This window comes from Cordyceps militaris (assembly GCF_000225605.1).
Source record: "Cordyceps militaris CM01 unplaced genomic scaffold CCM_S00007, whole genome shotgun sequence".
Classification (NCBI taxonomy): domain Eukaryota; kingdom Fungi; phylum Ascomycota; class Sordariomycetes; order Hypocreales; family Cordycipitaceae; genus Cordyceps; species Cordyceps militaris.
The window spans coordinates 2,510,906-2,530,993 of NW_006271975.1; the positions used below are offsets into that span (position 1 = coordinate 2,510,906).

Sequence of the window (20,088 nt, forward strand, 5' to 3'; positions counted from 1 at the left end):
TTAGGATAATAATATTACCTTTAATAAGGGTGTTTATAAGGTTATTAAACTAAATACTAAATTAATCTATATTCTTAAGGAATATTAAGAAAGAGGTTAGTATTAAAAGGACTTAGAATTTAAGGTTATTAATAGCTATTTATAGCCTAATAATACCTAATAATATAACTAGGTTTATTATATTAAAAGATATTATCTTTATAGTTTTATTATTCTATTTAATTTAGACTATTAGTATAATCTTTATTAGTACTTAGGCTTATAGTATATTAATACTAAATTAACTAGCTACTTTTATATTAAGTAAGATACCTTTAAATATACCTAATAAGTATCTTTCTTTAGAAATAAAGACTTAGTTATTCTTATAATCTCTTTATTCTATAGGGTTTTTTTTAATATAAAAGTAATAAATAGTATTATTAGCTAACTTAACTAGTATATCTTTTAGTAATAACTTAGCTTTTATTACTATAAAATATTCTATTATAAAAAAAGTTAATACTAAATTATAAGCTAACTACCTACTTTTATCTTTATTATCTATCTCTTCTTCTTTACCTTAGTTATCTATATTTATATAGAATTAATTAATTACTTTTTAGATATTATTAATTTCTTTATTTTCCTTAATACCTTTAATCTTAGCTAAGAATACTTAGTATCTTTTAGTAGTTAGTAGTTTTAAGTAGTTTTTACTAAATTACTTCCTCTTAGCCTTTTTATATTCTTTTTAGGAGTAGTTAGTTAACTAATATCCCCCCTTTTTATAAATAAAGTATTTCTTTAAAGGTTAATTTCTTTAATTATTTTTATTATAAAAGTTATTCTTTTTCTATAGTTATTAATAATAGTTAAAAGGTTAGTTTTAACTATAATTATTATTACTATTATTTCTAAATTTATAGTCTATAAAAAATATATTTATAAAAGGCTTATTAATTTATTTATATATAGTAATTAATTATTAAATATTAGCTAATAACTCTTTAAAATTTATAGCTAACTTAAGTAATATAAAGGTATAGGCTAGGATACCTTAAACTACTATTTAAAGGGTCTATATAAGGTCCTAAAAGCTATATAATTAGCTATTAAATATTCCTTAATATAGGCTTTATATCTTATTAGTTATAATTATTAAGTATTAGGTTATATTCTTATTATTATTTTTTCTTATTATATTTATAAAAAAGAAAGCTAGCTATTCTTAATAGTATTTATTAATCTTAATAACTAGCTTAAAGTATACTTTAATACTTATAATAAGCTTTTTAAATTCTATATCTTTATTAATAAGGTTTATAATATAGAAGTTCTAGGCTTAATCTTTTAATATAATAAAGAATACTTAATTAAATATATCTTTTAAGATCTTAAACCTTCTATATTTATTAAGGAATAAGTAGAATTTAATATTAAAGAAGTTATCTTTATAGCTTCTAAAGAACTTTTTAGTATCTTAGAAGTTCTTTTTAAGATTAGCTAGTTTATAGGGAATATCTACCTTTAACTAAAAAGGATTATAGTCTTCCTAATATAAATTAAATCTTAGTTAATTATAGGTTAAGTTATAGTTACTAAGGTTATATTAACCTAGATTATAGCTACTATATTATTATTTAAATAGTTATTAGTAACTATTTCTATTATATTTTAGGCCTTAGAAATAGTTATTTCTAACTATTCTATAAAGTATATATTCTTTACCTTTAGCTATAGTATTTATTATTAGGTAGTTAGTAAGGTAGTTATTTATAGTTAAGGTTTAATAACTACTCTTAATATTAGCTATAAGGTATTTACTATTATAGTTATTAGTAGTTAAGGTTTAATAATTACCTTTCTAGCCTTTAGGGATTCTAAGGAATTCTAGAGTTATAAGGTATTTATCTAAATTTTCTTATATACCCTTATTTCCCTAATTAAAGTATATATATTCCTCTATTTAGTAATTCTATTCTTCCTATATTAGTTCTTACCCTTATTAAGGTTTTAAATAAGATAGTCTTTATATTTATTTATTAATAGGTCTTTTAATTAGAGTTAGGGTTATTAGTTAATAGTATATTATAAAGGCTTATAGTATTTTAATATAATTTAAGTAATCCCTATTCTTTTTTAACTATTTTAATAGCCTTTTTATTTTTAATAGTTTTATTAGTTAGTTCTATATCTTAATACCTAATCTAATTAGTATATAGATACTTTTACTTTAAAGAAAATTATAAAGTTCCCTTTTAATATATTAGCTAAGTCTATTAAATATAGCTAGCTATTACTTTTTAAACTCTTTTTAAAAAATAAGAAGAGTTTTATTAAAGAATTAATATTTTTATCTTAGTATTTTAAAATATAACTATATCTATATAACTATATTATTTAAATCCCTCTTTATTATTATATTTAAGTTAATTTTTAATAACTAGTTTTTTATTTATCTTTTTATTATAGCTTTTATTATATTATAGAATTAGTCTAATAATAATAGCTTTATAGTACTTTTATTTTCTACTTTTAGCTTATTTACTATTCTTTAAGATTAACTTAATAATAAATATTTTAAGGTTTTATATTTTTAATAAGCTTTTTAATAGTCTTAGTTATTATTATTTACTAAGAATAAAGATCTTAAGAATCTTTTTAGATTATTTATTATTTTTATCTTTTAGCTTTTAAATTTAATAGAAAGTATATTTATTATTATTTTTAATACTAATAAGTAATAAAAATTAAGCTTATTCTATTAATAAATCCTTTTAAAAAGATCTTAAGTTAAATATAGATTATTAATTTAATAATAAATACTTTAATTAGGTTTTTTAAAGGAAGTTTTCTTATAATAAATAATAAAATAAATAATCTTTATAAACTATAGTAAATAATAATCTTTTACTTTAAATAATATAAAAAAAATTATAATTAATCTACCTTTTCTTTATCTTAACTATTTATAGTTTTTAATAACTATTAATTAGTATTAAAATTAAAGTATATTTAAATAATAATAAAAGTAATAATAATATTAATTTAGTTCTTAATAATTAAGATAATCTAGATAACTTTAATATAAATACTACCTTCCTTAATAGCTAGGATTAATAGGTCTATAGCCCTTAAAAGTAGGTCTCCTACCTACACGCTGGCTAATAAGAGGCTAGCTTTAAGTTGCCTGCTTGCATAGGGTCAATAAATACAATGTGCGTGTTTTGACGGCTTCTCGTCGGGAAACCCCTCTTCGGCCTTGTTCGGCGGCGGCGGGTCAAGTTCCGTCGCGATGTTGCTCATAATGACTAGTGTCCTACCAAATCGCGACTTTTAGAGGCTGTGGAGCGCTAGTGCAAGCTATAGGGCAGTGTTGTGCTTTTGAAGCCGCCAAAGACTACAGGATGGTGACACTAGAAATACTGAGACTGTGTGAGGCTACATGCATCGCAGAAGACTCTGGCTAGTACATGGAAGCCACTGGGCTGTCTCGCCGATATGCAGAGTAGGAAATAATCATTGTTACAACGATTGACATGTGCGTGAGATTGAGCCACAGCGTCAGATTGGTATAAGCTAGAAATGGAGCCGTCGTGCCTGACTAGTCACTGTCCTGATTTTCCCGTCCAATCCAGTACCGAGATTCCTCTTGGCGCCGACACACTCACACTTGCGAAGCAGGAATATCTTCTTAGCCTCGGAGCCTCGGTGGCACGACGGGATGGCGTATTTCCTGGGAGCTATGGCACGCGGATCCTGTCGAGCGATACGTTGCATCTTGCTGTCGCGAATAAAGACATCCTGACATCGCTGCTAGCGTGAGAATAGCTCCGGTTGGGGGCAATAGTTAGATGACATGTGCGCAGACTTGTGCGTGTGCCCAAGGCAGCAAGAAAAGATGACTACTCTACAGTCCTCCAGCAATCGGGATAGTTGACCAGTTCTCCTTCTCAGAGAAAAGATGTATCGATCATGAACAGAGGCCCGAGGAAGCGTTCGTCCGATACATGGGCTAAAAGCCACCAAACCGCTTCAAGTCACCCGTCAATCAACCCCTGGTCGGGAGCTTTCTTTACACGAATCACGCGAGAGTTCCCCAGAAACTATTCCCGCAATCTGTCGCGCTACCAACCTTGGCTCTTCACCAGTCCAGCTGGTGGCCATCAATGACTTGGCGCACATTCCCCATTTGGCAGCTCGACCGTAAATGAAACGTTGAATCCTTCGCTAGTCCGGCCTTTTGAGTGAGGTTCTATACAACGAGATTGCCCCAATGCGGAGAAACGCGCCCCTGGCATCATGCAGGTCGACAATCATTCCCAAAAGCTATCCGTGGGGGGCATGTCAGCAATGGCTGCCGAACCTGGACAGGAACCTTATTGTCCATTTACGGCAAGTCCTCTACGCCGCGATTGGTGGTCATTTGTCGGGGGGGTTGCTTCGCGCGCCATCAGCAACTTCTAAATAGTGTATACTGCGGCTTCGGCGTCGGCGAGGCTGTTGTCTCGGTTCTCCAGCAGTCAGCAGGGTCGCATCTGACTGGGGTCAGCAACAAGTTATAGGCAGCGGCAGGAGAGAATGGTAGCGAGAAACAAGAATACTGACAAGAAAAAGGCGGAAGAGGAGACAACATCCGGAAGAAGTACTTGAAACTTGAATTCAAGAAAAACTTATATAAACCACCAATGTCTTCCCTCGTCATGCCTCCTCATTCTTCACCCGTCCTACATCACTCTCCTTTAATTGTCTTTACAACTGTACATACCATCCAGAGCTCTGTGAGCTTCTTCCACTCCATTCTACATACATATTTCCCACCCTTCCCAAGTACAATCCCGCCACCATGTACGCCAAGTTCAGCATCACCGTCACGGCTCTCGCCGCCACCGTCTCCGCGGCGCCCTCCACCCTCGTCGCCCGCTTCGGCGACTCCTACACCTTCTACAAAGGCGACGGCTCTACCGCGCAGGGCTGGCCGGCGCAGACGGCCTGGGGCACGTTTGACCAGCTCTGGAGCGCCAACGTGCCGCTGATGCAAAAGTCGTGCGGGTGGAACGGCTGGGGCGCCGACAACTCGGCGGCCGAGATCAGCAACATCAAAAGCAGCATCGCGCAGGTGGCCGGCGAGTCGGGCGTCGACCAGCGCTTCATCCTCGCCGTCGTCATGCAGGAGAGCAAGGGCTGCGTGCGCGCGCCGACGACGGACAATGGCGTCCGCAACCCGGGCCTCATGCAGTCGCACAACGGCGCCGGCACCTGTGTCGGCAAGAACCCATGCCCGGCTGCCGACATCACGCAGATGATCCGCGACGGCACCAGCGGCACCGCGGCCGGCGACGGGCTCAAGCAGGTCCTGGCCAAGGCGCAGAGCGCTACGGGCGACGGCGGCGTTCGCAAGTATTACGCGGCGGCTCGTCTTTACAACAGCGGCTCGGCCACCTATGGCAACCTCAACGACGGCCGGGGCAGCACGAATTGCTATTCCACCGATGTTGCCAACCGCCTCACTGGCTGGACTCTGGCCCCGTCCAAGTGCAATGCCTAGGCTATGGCGACACGTTGGCGCAGCAAATGACGGCATATCATTTCGCCCTAGTAGTATATATCTTCGACAAGGCAGGGCGGCTACTTGGCCGCCGTTGTATATAGTTCATCTCTCAATAAAAACAAGTTCTATTCTGTAAATAACATTCTCTTTCGGATACAATGCAATTGCGTTTAGTGTGGAAAGTCCAGTACTGCGATAGATAGTAGCCAGTAATATATTTCGAACATTTTACAATATGATCTACACCTCGCGCCAAGATTATGTGCCGCTTTCGTATGGTACCTGGATCTTATCGTCGTTTACCTCCAGTCATTATTCCACCCTGCTTGTTCGACAACAAAGGCGAGCGCAAGCTCCGAGAAGCGCGCCATATGCTATACAATGTCAGCACTGCAAATTCATCAAGAAATTTCAATCGACATACATCAAGAGAGAATTTGCCAGTCTCGTCGTCGACATCCATGGTGTCGCGGACTCCATGAACGTATGGATCAAACTCTCCGCTAATGGGGTCACCCTCGGAGGCGAAAGCGGCAGGGAAGCCAGCGTTGGTAAAGGACATGTAGTCCGAACCGGCACCCCTGGGATTATCAGCACGGCTTCACAAAAAGAAAACGGAAAGTTATATGTACTTACTCCTGCAACTGGTAAATGGCAGACTCGATCTTGCTGTACTCTTTCGCTAAGTCGAGAACCCACTTGGTCAGAGGCTTATCAGCAGAAGTCTCAATAATGCCGATGGACTCGGTCGCATTCTTGGCAATGAAAGCCGTCATGTCCTAAGAAAATGTTAATTCCAGGATCCTATATTCACCTTTTTGACACGTACAAATTCCAGCATGGCGCCAATGGTCACGCCGGATTGCTTCTTGTACTTGGCAATAGCCTGGCTACCAAGAAGACCACCCTCTTCCGCAGCATACCAGTGAAACTCGACTGGCCCGTTGCGAGGGATGTAGCCGTTGTGCGCGAGGACGCGAAAAGCCTCGAGGATGCTGGCCGTTCCTGAGCAGTCGTCATCGGCGCCGGGCGCGGGAAGCAGCGGAAAGAGGTAGTTCATGGAATCCTGGTGGGCGCCAAGGATAGTGAGCGGCGCAGAAAAGTTGGCGACCTTGGGCTCGAAACGAGCAATAATGGAGGGCTGCGGGAATGCATGGGGGAATACATCAAGCGAGATGTGTGTATGGAAGGGAGCCTCCTTGATGATCTACGGGGACAGGTTAGCTAGCGGAACGTATGGTTGGCGGCCAAGGGTCATACATCAGCAATATGGTTACGAAGCCAGAGCGCACTCTGTTCGCCTGTGACACTTCCGAAATAACGAGTGTAGAAGCTCGTCAGGTGCTTCAGGACATGCTCCATGTGGTCTTTGGAAACCTGGGGAAACAGAGGCTTCACCAGTCTCTGCTGCGAAAGCTTGGGGAGGTCTGGCAAAAGTTAGCTGCGGTCTGCCGGAAGAAAATGACGGCAAAAATAATCAGGAAAAAAAAAAGAATTCGTACGCGCTTTCCCGGACTGAGAAGATACAGCGTTTTGCTTGTAAAACTCGTCGTAGTCGGTGATGTCGGCAAACGTGCGGCCCTGGCGGCGGAGTCTCATCTTGTCGCCCTCGGTCATCCATTGCGCCTCTTTTTCGCCAGCGACACGCAGGAGGCGCTTCTCGGCGAGCTTCTCGGCCGCCTCGGGATGGAGCGCAATGTAGGCGTCGACGGGGTCCTTGTGTGCCTTGAGCGCGGCGAGGATGGCCGGGTCGACCTGGTGCTGCGCGTGGGCGGCATGGTGAGAGAAGATCACCTGGCTGTCCGGTGAGGCGGCGCCGAGGCCGGCAAGACCCAGGGTTAGCAGGAGCAGCGTGCTCTTACACGCAGAGGGGGCCATGATGTAGTGTTGGTTTGGCGATTTCGGTGGGATGACTATGAAATGTTGTTGATGAAAAAAGGCAGCGAGAGTTGTGTCGGATGAGTGTGTGTCTTAGCGTCCATGTTGTTCGGGCACTGACACTCCGGGTACAGAGCCGGTCGCCATGGCGCCAATACCTAGTTTCAAACTTGAGTGATGGTTGATGCCAGGCTGCGGGTGACGTACCCTGGAAGAAGAGTCACAGAATAATGGTTGCCTCGGATCAGGCTCGCAAGGCTAGTTACCTTGACCGACATTTTCTTTCTAATTGTCTAGTTCTTGTTTATTATTCCTTTTGGTAGTTTTTTTGAAAGCTGACATGCTGGCACAGGTTGTTAGGGCTGAAGTGAGGCTTTCGATAAACAGGTTGTGTTATTAAAAGTAGTTGAAAGACGGGTATAACTAATCTATGGGCGAACGCGCAAAGAATAAAAGAAGCATGCAGACGTTGCCTAGTATGTAATAACGACCATCTTATCCATATAAGCCGCATCCATGTCCTGCACCAGGTTCCTGGCAATCCACTTGCCCGCATCCTCGCGGGAGATTGTGTAGCCAATCGCCTTGGACTCGAAGCCCGTCTTGGGGTCCTCAATGCCGGCGCGGACCACCGTCTCCGACTCGCCGTTGGTGAGCAGGCTGGGGCGCACCACGGTAAACTGCTCGCCGCTCGCGAGCAGCTTCTCCTCCATCTTGACCTTGTCCGCGTGCGGGCCCTTGAGGGCCATGTACAGCGGCAGCATGAGCACCGGCAGGTCGCGGCCAAACTTGGACACGCCGGTGCTGCTGCAGGCGACAATGTGCGGCGCGCCCGTGACGCCGGCTTTGCGGAGGGCGGTGATGGCGGCGACCAGCGTGTCCATGCCGAGTTCGCAGACCTGGGGCTGGTCGATGCCCATCTTGGCCGTGGAGAATTTGCCGCCAATAGTGGTGATGATTTCGTCGACAAAGGTGCCGTTGGGCGCGGTGATGAGCCGGGAGACAATGGCCAGGTCGTGGGCGTTGCCCTTTACAACCTTGAGGTTGGGGGCCTGGAGGTCGTCGAGCTTCTTCGGCTCGCGGCAGAGGGCGACGCACTGATGGCCGGCTTTCAGGGAGTGCTTGAGAGCGCCAAGACCAACGCCAGTGGAAGCGCCAAGGAAAGCAATGTGTCGAGAAGACATTTTGAGTTTGGTAGATATGAAGCTGAGGTCTCAGTATTGTGTAGTAGTAGTGGCTGGATGGTTGCTAGTTGTAAGCTGGTGAGTTGCTGTTGGGAGGATAAGCTTGAATTGTTATTTCTGCTGGCTTAAAAAAAGTATACCTCGAGGTTGGATTGAACGGCATTTATAACATTATTCCTCGCTCTCGTCTCGCCTTGTAGCTGCCGATAAGCGACCGAACCACGCAACTCAATGACGGAAACAGAAGCCACCCACTGTGGTCCGCCTCAGAACGCAGCCTCTCGCGCACTTCTCGCCCATTTCAAGGCGTAAGCCTTGTCGGCAGGCTGAGCATAACCTAGCCCAAGGCGCTCTAGTCAAACAGCCTTCTCCTTAGCTGCCTAGCTAAGGTAGGTAGGTTGGTAGGTAGTCCGCTGTTGTCGTCACTCGTCAGCGGGCGGGTCGGACTATCTCATACCAGGTCGCGGAGTTTCTATTTCCTTTCATTCCCCTCAATACTGTTTTCAGCAAATTATCTGTCTAGGAGGCGTATGGCCTCGACTGCACGATACTAAAAATATCCACTGCCCTGCAGCGACCGTTGCCCTACTTTTTCTCGACATGACGGCGCCCGTGTCTGGAGAGAAGAGCCCGGAAGCAGAGGGCCCCACACCGCCCGCGATCGTCTCGCCCGAGACAAACGCGAAAAGTGACCGAGCTGATGGCGGCCGCCCATCCAAGCCGCGCAGCTGCGTCACCTGTCGCTCGCGCAAAGTTCGCTGCGATAAGAAGACGCCCTGCTCCAACTGTCGCCGGGCCCAGATCCCGTGTGTCCTTCCGTCCGATGACAAGCCGCCGCGATGGGCGAGGCGCCTGGATCGTCTTGCCCACCCAGGGCCTGCCACGACGACTGCACCCGGCGCGGGGTCAAGCCAGGTCATGAGCCGCCTCCAAAATCTGGAAAATTTGGTCAGAAATCTTGGCGCGGAGCTTCATCAAGCGCGAGCGTCGCAGGACAATAGCGCCCGTGGTTCAGCATCGCCGCCGTCATGGCAGGCACAACAGCAGCCACAGCAGGCGGGCGCTTCACCAGCCTCAGCCGGCTCCGATTCGCAATCACATAGAAAACCAGGGCGATTGCTCCCGGGAAACGCTGGTCAGCGCCAGTACGTCACTGGCGGTTTCTGGTCGCAAATCAGTGACGAGGTATGCTTCACCGTGCCTAGCCAGATTGTCTCGCGACACTAATCAGTATCCGTACCCTAGCTTGACTCGCTCAAGATCGAGACGGAGGGACTAGCAGATGGCGATGATGATACTTCCGACGGTGACGAACTTGCTTCTACCGCGACGAATCCATCTACTTTTGAGCTGGACCGCACTCCTGCACAGCGCCACGCCTTTGTGTTTGGGAGCAACCTGCGTCCCCAAGGCAGTGTTCGGGACTGCCACCCGCTTCCGTCCCAAGTTCCTTTTCTCATTGATACCTTTGCCACGAATGTGAATATGATTGCACAGGTTGCTCATATCCCCACTGTGAGGAACCTGATTCGACACGTACCTGGCGGGGACCTGGCAGCTTTGAGCCCTGCCGACTCAGCGCTCATGTTCGCCATTTACTACGCCGCCGTCACCTCCATGGAAGAGACCGAGGTAAGATTTGCCTCATCTTTCTGTCGGAAATGTCTGTCTAATCGGATGTAGGTGAGCCTGAATTTTGGGACAACAAAAGCAAACTTGAATTTAAAGTTCCGCGTCGGCTTCGAGCAAGCCATGGCCAGCGCCGATTTTCTCAACAATCCGACCTTGGTGCTAGTCCAGGCCATGGTCATATTCTTGTTTCTTGCTCGCCGTCACGATAGCCCAAGGTTTATCTGGATGATGACGGGAATCGCAATTCGGATGGCACAGGCTATTGGTCTTCATCGCGACGGCAGTCACTTTTCGAACTTGTCACCCTACGAGGTGGAGATTCGCCGACGAGTCTGGTGGGCGCTTTGCATAATTGATGCGCGCGCGTCGGGTGACCAGGGAACAGATCTCACCATTTTGCAAGATGGCTTCGACACTCGCATGCCTCTCAACATTAACGACAATGACATTAGTGTTGACACAAAAACGATGCCAGAAGCAAGAGACGGCATAACGGACATGACCATCACCCAAGTTTCCTGCGGCCTGGTGCAGGTGGAGAGGAAAATGATTGCTAAACAAAAACAAGGCCCTGCATCACCCGATACTTCGAGCGCAGTATTTGACGAATTATTTGCGAAACTGGACCATAGCTACTTGCGTTACTCCAACCCAGAAAATGACATTACATACTGGGTGGGTGTCATCATCGCGCGACTCGTCGCTGCCAAGATGACGCTGGTTTTGTATTTGCCGACAATCATATCAGCACCGCAAGAGCTTGCATCCAATCAACAACGGGACAAGCTACTAGTCGCCGCCATTGAAGTGGCCGAATACAACCACGTCTTGAATGCCGAAGAAAAATGCAAACATTGGCGTTGGGTGTTCCAGACTTACACCCACACCTACGCCATTGTCTACATGCTGCTATCTGCTACACAGAGAGAGTGGTCTCCGCTTATGGAGCGTGCCTGGCTCGCATTACACAGTCAGTGGCTGATACCTGATCAGTACAGGGCGGAGAAAAGCGTAAGCATTTGGGTACCAATCAGGAAACTTACCGTCAAGGCACGACGCCACCGTGACGCCGAGGTCAGACGGCTACGGCACGACCCAGCTGCCGTGAAACGACTGGAGCAAGAGTACCGGCAGGTAACGCAGCCAGCCAGCCCTGGGCCATTTCCTGGCCAGGATGCCATTGAATGTATTCGTTCGCGCTGGCTGGGTATACTGTCCGTACCCCCGGCCTCAGTCAGCGCCAACGAGTCACCCCCTGCTACTGATGGCAATTATAACCCACCTGAATCCAGAGGTACAGCAATTCCTGTGTACCAAGACACGTATGCTGCCTCCCTTGTGAGTCAAGGGCTCACGGGCAACACAAGCGAACCGCCACGCACCACGGGAGCACCAGCTCCCTCTATGGATTCTATGGAAATGGGATTTGAGCCTTGGATATGGGCCGATAATGACCCCGTATCTGGTGTTTTTACCGATATCGGTGTGAATGAGATGGATGTACTTGATATGGATTTGGACGTGGACTGGTCCAACCTGCTGGCGACGGCGGAGCTGGACTAGCAGGCACCACAGGCAAAATTTATGCCCTTAAAAATCATAAATATGACCGCCAGAGACTAGATTGTAAAATGAGCATAATATTTTCCGGTTGCTTTTGTGCACCTTCATTGGGTGCCTGTTCAACGTAGTTACCGCCCGTCTGGACTGTTTCCCTACCGGATCATAGTTGTTCCGGCGCGATCGTTCTGCTAAAAGCTGGCTACCTAATGCCCGTTGTTGTCATCGACTCCCTTTCGCACGCCGATTACAACCTTTCAAAAGCCGGAAAAAATGTCGTGGAGATCCCAAGGCATCACAGGCTCGAACAACATCCCTCTCGGGAGCCGGCGACGGTTTGGCGACGATGGCGACGGTGACGGTGACGCGACGCCTGATCGCGACCTGAAGCGTGGTCGTGACCCTGAACCCCAGAGCGCCGCACCCAGCGGTCCACGCCAGCGCAAGAAGCGCAACCGCTGGGGCGATGCATCGGAGAATAAGGCTGCTGGCCTGATCAATCTGCCTACTGCGATTACGGCTGCCATGACGAGCGAACAGCTCGAAGCTTACACTCTTCACCTGCGCATCGAAGAAATTAGCCAGAAGCTGCGCATCGACGATGTTGTCCCTGCCGACGGCGACAGGTATGTTCTTCGCAGTCAACTCGCACACGTATACATGCTCACTCGTTAGATCTCCTTCGCCCGCACCCCAATACGACAACCATGGTCGCCGTGTCAATACGCGCGAATACCGTTACCGCAAGAAGCTCGAAGACGAACGCCACAAGCTGATCGAAAAAGCGATGAAGACGATTCCTAACTACCATCCACCACAGGATTATCGTAGACCTACCAAGACGCAGGAAAAGGTCTACGTCCCTGTTAACGACTATCCAGAGATTAACTTCAGTATGATTACTAACCCCTCAACCCTAACCAAGACGATGCTTTGTCTCCCCCCCTCCTGCTTGAAGTTTGACCCGTCCAGGCCCTTGGGCCCCCAGGCTTGGAACGCGGGATGCTTTGTCGAAACGGGCTTACTCTTGACATTGATTCCTCTTGCGACTTGAGCATGATACTAACACGTAGCTCATCAAGTTGGCTTACTTATTGGCCCTCGTGGCAACACTCTGAAGAAGATGGAGACTGAATCGGGCGCCAAAATTGCCATTCGTGGCAAAGGTTCCGTCAAGGAAGGCAAAGGTCGATCTGACGCTGCTCACTCTAGCAACCAGGAGGAGGACCTTCACTGCTTGGTCATGGCCGACACCGAGGACAAGATCAACAAGGCCAAGCAGCTGATTCACAATGTTATTGAGACGGTACGTACACCTATATTTGCCGTGGATGAACATTTTACTGACACGACGCAGGCTGCTTCCACGCCCGAGAACCAGAACGAACTGAAGCGTAACCAGCTTCGAGAGCTCGCTGCGCTGAACGGTACCCTCCGAGACGATGAAAACCAGGCCTGCCAGAACTGTGGTAAGATCGGTCATCGTAAATACGACTGCCCTGAGAAGCAAAACTTCACGGCCAGCATAATTTGCCGCGTCTGTGGTAATGCAGGTCACATGGCTCGCGATTGTCCTGACAGACAGAGAGGTGCAAGTTGGCGCAACGACGGTGCCCGTCCTGCAACCGGTAGAGTCGGTGCAGGCGACGGTATAGACCGCGAGTACGAAGTAAGTTTGGTCCTCGCAGACCATAGAAGCAAGCATATGCTGACTGGTGATAGCAACTCATGCAAGAACTTGGTGGCGGCTCTGGCCCCCCTGCTCGCCTCGAAGCCGGTCCCGGTGGTGGTGAGGAGGGTGGCGACGCCAGGCCATGGCAAAGAGCCGCACCAAGCGGCGGCCCTGCACCTTGGAGATCACGCCGTGACGACAGGGAACCTGGTAACGGCCCTCCTTCAGGCCCCTCGGGCGGTCCTGCTCCCTGGGCCCGCGATCGTGGTCGCGGACAGGACAACCAGGGCGACGGATGGTACGATGGCGGGCGTGGAGGTGCGGGCGGTGCTCCTCCGTGGCAGCAGCAGCAGCAGCAACCGGCATATGGCCAGCAAGACACTGGGTATGGAGGCTATGCTGGCTACGCCGGGTATGGTGGCTACGGTGCGGCGCCTGGTATGGGAGCACCTCCCGGGATGCCGGACAACGGATCTGGTCTTGATGCGCCTCCCGGCCTTGCGGGTCTCAGTTCGTTGATCCAACAGTACTCTGGCGGCGCTGCTCCTCCCCCTCCTCCTCCCGGCGAGGGACCACCTCCCCCTCCTGGACCGCCGACTGATCAGCCGCCTCCTCCTCCGCCTCCGGCGTAAACAGAGCGCAAAAAGTACCGCAGTATTGCAGAATTGAGAATGGGCGGATTTTTGACCTATATGGCCGCTGCTACGAGCAACCAAGGGTGTGAAACGCCAAGGTTTGCCTCGCAGCCGTTGCCAGAAAGCTTTTATTGCTAACAGCAGGATGAACGACAGCAAACTACCGACCGACAAAAAAACTATGTAATTATAGTCCTAGTACATTTCATAGTTGCCCTATGCGCTATGCAATACGAGCGTATTGGATGAAATTTCCTATGCACCTTGTGATTTATCCTTGTTCCCAGCCAGTCCGTACCCCGCAGCGAGTTGCAGCTCCTGCGGGTTCGCTGGTGGAGTTGACGCTGGTATGACGAACAGCTTAGCGCCTGTCGCTAACTGAGACCGGCAATTCCGTTCGCTTGCTCGGAGCTTCGTCTCTCATCTTTCACCTTTCACACCCTTCCCAACATCACTACCAAAGCGAGGCCAGCAATGCCTCTGGCCAATCACTGAGAAAATCACAGACCGAGGAAGCCGCTTCCTACCCCTGCTCCAGATCCCACGGTATCAAGCGACCCCTCCCCCCTCCCTTGCAACGTCATGGTTAGCTTCAACCCGGTCGCGTTTCGGCCTTGGCCCGTCTTCTTCTGGACCACGGTGACGTACCTCGCCATCTTCATCCCCCTCCTCTACGTGCACGAGACGGTTCCCGCGGTTCCTAAGGAGAAAGCACTACCTGCTGGTGTCAACCTGGCGGACGCGTGGATTGATCTGCAGCGCATCACCGGGCTGTACCACCCCTACAACAGCCACGCCAACGACGATGTCCGCGAGTACATCATCCGGCGCGCCAAGCAGATCCTGGACCAGAACAAGATTCCCTACACCCTCGAAAAGTCGGGCGGCCGCGTGTGGAGCGCTGATTCCCGCACCATCGATGATGCGCGCGCCACGGCGGACAGAACGCCCGGCGTCACGCTGTTTGACGACAATATATCCAATGCGACGTTCATCACCGAGAGCACGGTCAAGGGCCGTAGTGCGGGAACCCATACGGGACAGTACTTTGAGGGCACCAATTTCTACGCCTACATCCACGGCAAAGAGGACCCCGAAGGCGAGTGGTGGAACTCCGAGGACGCCGCCGAGACGTTCCGAGGCAAGGGTGGTGTGCTTGTCAACTGCCACTACGATTCTGTGGCAACGGCCTACGGCGCTACTGACGATGGCATGGCCTGCATCACGCTCCTCCAGCTGCTGAGCCACTATTCGACAGAGGGCAACCAGCCAAAGCACGGCATCGTTTTGCTGTTCAACAATGGCGAGGAGGATGGCCTGCTCGGCGCCATCGCCTTTGGTTACAGCCCGCTGCGCCAGTTTTGCCACACGTTTGTCAATCTCGAGGGCGCCGGCGCCGGCGGTCGTGCGATGCTGTTCCGCACCACGGATTTGGAAGTTGCCAAGGCCTACGGCTCGAGTCCCCATCCGTTTGGCTCCGTCATTGCGGCGGACGCCTTTGAGGCGGGCGTCATCCGGAGCGGTACCGACTATCAGATTTTCGCGGACCACTATGGCCAGCGCGGCATGGATATCGCCTTTTACGAGCCTCGCTCCCGCTACCACACCGAAGACGACGACGCTAGGCATGCGTCGCCGAGCAGTATATGGCACATGCTCTCTGCTGCTCTCTCGTCGACAAAGTCGCTCTCGGACACTACGGGCACGTTGTTCCATGGCGATCGGGCCGATGGAAGAAGTGACTTGGTTCAGAACGGAAGACCGACGCGTGGTGTTTGGTTTGACTTCTTCGGCAGTGCTTGGGCCACTCTTGCGCTTAGAGGCCTCTTTGCTTGGACCTTGACGCTTCTCATTTCTACGCCCCTCATTCTGTTCATCGTCACTGTTCTTCTCATCAAGCAGGACAAGTACTACTTCTTTGCCAGCAGCACCGAAGCTAACTCTGGAGTCAGCGACGGCCTTCTCTCTCTCAATGGCTGGCGCGGCTTGTTCCGCTTCCCTTTTGCTCTGATTGTCGCTTGCACACTCACCTTTGGCTCCATCAGGTTGGTTGGTAAAGTCAACCCGCTGATCATCTACAGCAGCAGCTATGCAGTGTGAGTATGGTCTACTATTCTTTGCAACTCTAGCTAACAGGTGACAGCTGGGCCATGTCCATCTCGATCTTCTACTCTTCGTTCTGGCTGATTATGCGGGGATCCAGCTACGTCCGCCCCAGCGCCCTGCACCGCGGCTACTCGCTCATGTGGCTCTTTGTGATTACCTGGGCTTTCCAGATTTTTGTTGCTGTCTGCGAGGACCGCCTCCACGTCGGCGCTTTCTACTTTGCCGCCTTTTTCCACACTGGCGTCTTCTTGGCCGTGCTGATTTCGCTGCTTGAGCTCTTTGCCCTCCCCTCCAAGTCGGCCTTTGCTAGACAGGTTCAGGAAGCGGATCCCCCGACCAACCACGTTGGGGGCAGTGACGCGGAGGATGAGGAAGACAATGACGCAGAAGAAGAGGCGACGGAAACCACCCCTCTTATAAACAACGAAGAGGGCAACGTTGAAGCTGACGCGGCGGACCAGACGACTTTTGCAACAACTTATAGAAGAAGAACTGAGCCGCCCGGTGATGTCAACGTCAGCAAGCCGACGCCTGCCCTTACACCGTATGCCAACGAGCAGTCTTGGTCTAGTCGCCTGCCAAGCTGGACTTGGTTCATTCAGCTGCTCGTCCTCGCCCCGATTCACCTGATTATTATTGGTAACACGGCGCTTGTGCAGACCTCTGCCATGGCTCAGACGAGTGTTGATGGCAGCGATAAGCTCCTGCCTCTGCTGGCGGTCGGCTCTCTCACCGTCCTCCTGTTCCTCCCGCTGACTCCCTTTATCCACCGTGTCAACCACCCGCTGCCGACGTTCTTGTTCCTGGCCTTTATCGGCACGCTCATCTACAACCTTTCTGCTTTCCCATTCTCCTCGAACTACCGGTTCAAGTACTTTTTCCAGCAGATCATCGATGTGGATCTCAACACGAACGAAGTTTCCGTTTACGGCATTCCAGAGTACACGCGCGGCATCATTGAAGCGCTCCCCGGATCTGCTGGCAAGAGCATTGACTGCAAATCTACCGAGTCTCGCGTGGGAGTCTGCGTTTACGACGGAAGCGCGCAGGCTCCTGACGTGGCACCCGGTTTCGAGATGAGGGACCTGGTCACCATCAAGGCGTCCACGTCCTCTGACGGCAAATCGATCAATCTACAGCTGGATGCCATTGACACTAGGACATGCACCATCAGCTTCTCCTCTCCCGTTACCAGCTTCGCCGTGGAGAATGCTGCGCCGATTGAGAAGCGGCCTTCAGGCGGCGTCACCGATGTGCGCTTGTGGCGACGCAGATGGGAGGGGCCGTGGAACGTTACTCTGCAACTTGGTGGCAGCCGCGGCTTCTCAAGCGACGCCAACGATGCAGAGGAGACGTTGACTAGTGAGGAACTAAAACCCAGGGACGATCCTTTCGAAATCACGGCGAGCTGCAGCTGGAGCGACGTCAACGTGGCCTCCACGATCCCTGCGTTTACGGAATTCAAGCGATATGCGCCACGGTGGGCTGTATTATCCAAGTATAGTGTCGGCTTGGTCGATGTGAAGAAGTCTGTCAAGGTTTGAGAGTTGACATCTGAATGAGGAGGTTTCCTGTACGAGAGTGTTTTGCTGTTTCCGCCACGTACCGACCCTAATAACCCAAATTTTGTACTGTTACGAATAGTCTCAAAGCATCTATCATTCTTAGACGGTATGCATTTTTACTCCTCCTAGAGCCTATTTATGCATATTTCTATACTCTTGTCCGCAATCACCAATGTTCGCGAACACCGCCTCTGCTCTCTCGCCATTGTTCCCCAGCGCCACCTCATTGATCAGCGCCATCTCCTCGTCCGTCAGCTCCCACCCAAACGTGGCCAGATTATCATCTCCCCGCGCCGACACGCCGAGCCGCGTCCCGACCAACACGGCCCCCACCGTCGGCTGCTGCAGCACCCAGCGGGTCGCCACATTCGCAATGCCCACCCCGCCGCCGCGCTTCCTCGCCACGGCGTCCAGCACGTCCAGCAGCGCCTGAAAGTCGGCCCACGAGCCCCAGGCGTGCAGCGTGTCGAGGTACTTGCGCTGCGACGGCGTCAGCGGCGTCTGCGCGCCGTACACGTCGGGCGGCGCGGGGTGACGCAGCCACGCCTCGGCGAGGAAGCCGCCGCACAGAGAGCCGTACGTCAGCAGCCGCAGGTTGTACTTGGCGCAGGCGTGCACCATGGCCCGCAGCGGCCGGGCGTCGAGGACGGAAAACGGCACCTGGTTCGAGACGAGCCCGACGGAACCGGTCTTGGCGAGCAGGTACTCGCAGGCTTCGATGGTGTGCTGCGTGTCGAAGTTGCAGAGCCCGATGGAGGTGACGAGCTCGGGATGGGTCTTGGTTATGGTGACGAGCTCGACGAGGATATCCAGGTATTCCTTCTTCTCGTACTTTAATGAAAAGAAAAACCGGTTAGGACGTGTTCACCTTTGTAGTGGGAATACTCAGGGCATCAACTCACATTGTGCCAGTGAAACTGCAACATGTCCGCCCGGCCACGCAGGCGGCGACAGCGCTCCTCCACCTGGCTCAGCACCCACGCCGTCGTCACCGGCCGCCCGATATCCCGGAACACGCACCACTTGGTCGCCATGTACGTGGCGTGTCTCGCCGCGTCCGGCCGCAGCCGCGCGCGAAAGTCGCCGCACACGAGCTCCGCGTCGCCGTAGTGGTCCGACATGTCAAACGCGGTGAGCCCGCCCCCGACGAGCGCCACCAGCGCCTGCTCCTGCTGCGAACCGCTGGACGAGCCCCATGCCGGCGAGGCCATCTGCCACAGCCCGTTGAAAAGCCGCGGCAGCGTTCGGGCGCCGAGGGTAAAGGTCTCGACTGCGGAAGAGGCGGGTAGCGTGACGGTGAGAGCGTGGGAAGGGGGCGCCGGCGGGAGAACCTTGTCGGGGAGCAGGAGAGCGGCCGTGTCGCGGATCTGGCGCGTGCTGCGCTGGAAGGGGTACTGGAGACCTGCTGCGTCGCAGTAGATCTGGCACTTGGAGAATGCGGCCAGGATGCTGTCGACGGCGGCGTCGAGTTCCGCTGCGGACGGGGGCGCTTCTTTTATGGCCTGCATAGCCTGCACCACGTCCCCGTCCAGCCGCACCAGCGTCTGCTCCAGCGCCGACCCGGGCGTCCAGCTCGCCCTGGCGTCGGCCACAGCCGCGACGACATGACACAGACTAGATGCGCTCACGATTCAGCACCCTCCCGTAACAAACCTATTTTGGTCACCCGGCGTACCTTGGAATCGCCGCTGCGAAGAGCTTGGCGGAAAACGTGCACCGGAGGACCGCGAGGTACTCGGCGCAGGCGGGCGCCACCACATCCGGGGTGGGAAATAGGGCGCTCGGCGCGGGCGCGCCGGCGGGGAAGTCGAGAAGTCTCTGCCGCACGCTGGCCCGGAACACGGTCTGGATCTCGGGGCCGGTGGATAGGAGTGAGCGCAGGACGGAGCGGAGGTGCTCGGGAGGGACTAAGGCACGAATTAGCAGCGGGTTCGCCCTGTACGGAGTTTTGGTGTTGGTTACGATTGCCGATAATGACATCGTCCATCATATTTCTAGAGAAAATCATCAGATTGCTTCCTTGGTGAGCGTCTTTGTAACTTACATGTGACCCATCTTGGCAGGTTGGAGTTGACAAGAAAGTAGTACAGGCGTGATGGAGGTTGTCCGACTTATACAGCGGGGTTCCGCCCGGAATTACCGGACGAATAAAGTGCTCGGGCGGACACGATGTCAGTTTTTGGAGGTTAGGATGCAGCCTTTAGTATTAAGAAATCTTTTATATTATATATATATATATATGTAATACTATATCTTGGTCATGCTACGATTCTATTACTATATCTATTACCTTAAATGTTTTTTCTAACATTCCCTATGATTA

General features: G+C 50.0%; 6 protein-coding genes across 6 annotated transcripts; 3 read left to right on the forward strand and 3 right to left on the reverse strand.

Annotated features, from left to right (window-relative positions):
* Nucleotides 1-4,828: 4,828 nt before the first annotated feature.
* CCM_09008 (muramidase, putative) lies at nucleotides 4,829-5,530 on the forward strand (the record flags this gene model as incomplete). Its single annotated transcript, XM_006674143.1, has 1 exon — nucleotides 4,829-5,530. The coding sequence occupies one exon, from the start codon at nucleotides 4,829-4,831 to the stop codon at nucleotides 5,528-5,530; it is 702 nt and encodes a 233-aa protein (XP_006674206.1).
* A 302-nt stretch (nucleotides 5,531-5,832) lies between these two features.
* Nucleotides 5,833-7,411, reverse strand: CCM_09009 (peptidase; the record flags this gene model as incomplete). Its single annotated transcript, XM_006674144.1, has 6 exons — nucleotides 5,833-5,907; nucleotides 5,958-6,114; nucleotides 6,170-6,312; nucleotides 6,363-6,740; nucleotides 6,794-6,960; nucleotides 7,036-7,411. 6 exons carry the CDS (start codon nucleotides 7,409-7,411, stop codon nucleotides 5,833-5,835), a joined length of 1,296 nt encoding a protein of 431 aa, XP_006674207.1.
* Nucleotides 7,412-7,884: 473 nt separating this feature from the next.
* CCM_09010 (NAD(P)-binding domain) lies at nucleotides 7,885-8,595 on the reverse strand (the record flags this gene model as incomplete). The annotated part of the gene is made up of 1 exon (XM_006674145.1): nucleotides 7,885-8,595. The coding sequence occupies one exon, from the start codon at nucleotides 8,593-8,595 to the stop codon at nucleotides 7,885-7,887; it is 711 nt and encodes a 236-aa protein (XP_006674208.1).
* Nucleotides 8,596-9,195: 600 nt separating this feature from the next.
* CCM_09011 (Fungal specific transcription factor) lies at nucleotides 9,196-11,790 on the forward strand (the record flags this gene model as incomplete). The annotated part of the gene is made up of 3 exons (XM_006674146.1): nucleotides 9,196-9,780; nucleotides 9,841-10,227; nucleotides 10,279-11,790. 3 exons carry the CDS (start codon nucleotides 9,196-9,198, stop codon nucleotides 11,788-11,790), a joined length of 2,484 nt encoding a protein of 827 aa, XP_006674209.1.
* A 270-nt stretch (nucleotides 11,791-12,060) lies between these two features.
* On the forward strand, nucleotides 12,061-17,744 carry CCM_09012 (peptidase family M28 family; the record flags this gene model as incomplete). Its single annotated transcript, XM_006674147.1, has 7 exons — nucleotides 12,061-12,413; nucleotides 12,463-12,680; nucleotides 12,861-13,093; nucleotides 13,145-13,456; nucleotides 13,510-14,087; nucleotides 14,601-16,190; nucleotides 16,238-17,744. 7 exons carry the CDS (start codon nucleotides 12,061-12,063, stop codon nucleotides 17,742-17,744), a joined length of 4,791 nt encoding a protein of 1,596 aa, XP_006674210.1.
* A 153-nt stretch (nucleotides 17,745-17,897) lies between these two features.
* Nucleotides 17,898-19,820, reverse strand: CCM_09013 (aryl-alcohol dehydrogenase, putative; the record flags this gene model as incomplete). Its single annotated transcript, XM_006674148.1, has 5 exons — nucleotides 17,898-18,596; nucleotides 18,668-19,379; nucleotides 19,441-19,672; nucleotides 19,728-19,759; nucleotides 19,810-19,820. 5 exons carry the CDS (start codon nucleotides 19,818-19,820, stop codon nucleotides 17,898-17,900), a joined length of 1,686 nt encoding a protein of 561 aa, XP_006674211.1.
* Nucleotides 19,821-20,088: the final 268 nt, after the last annotated feature.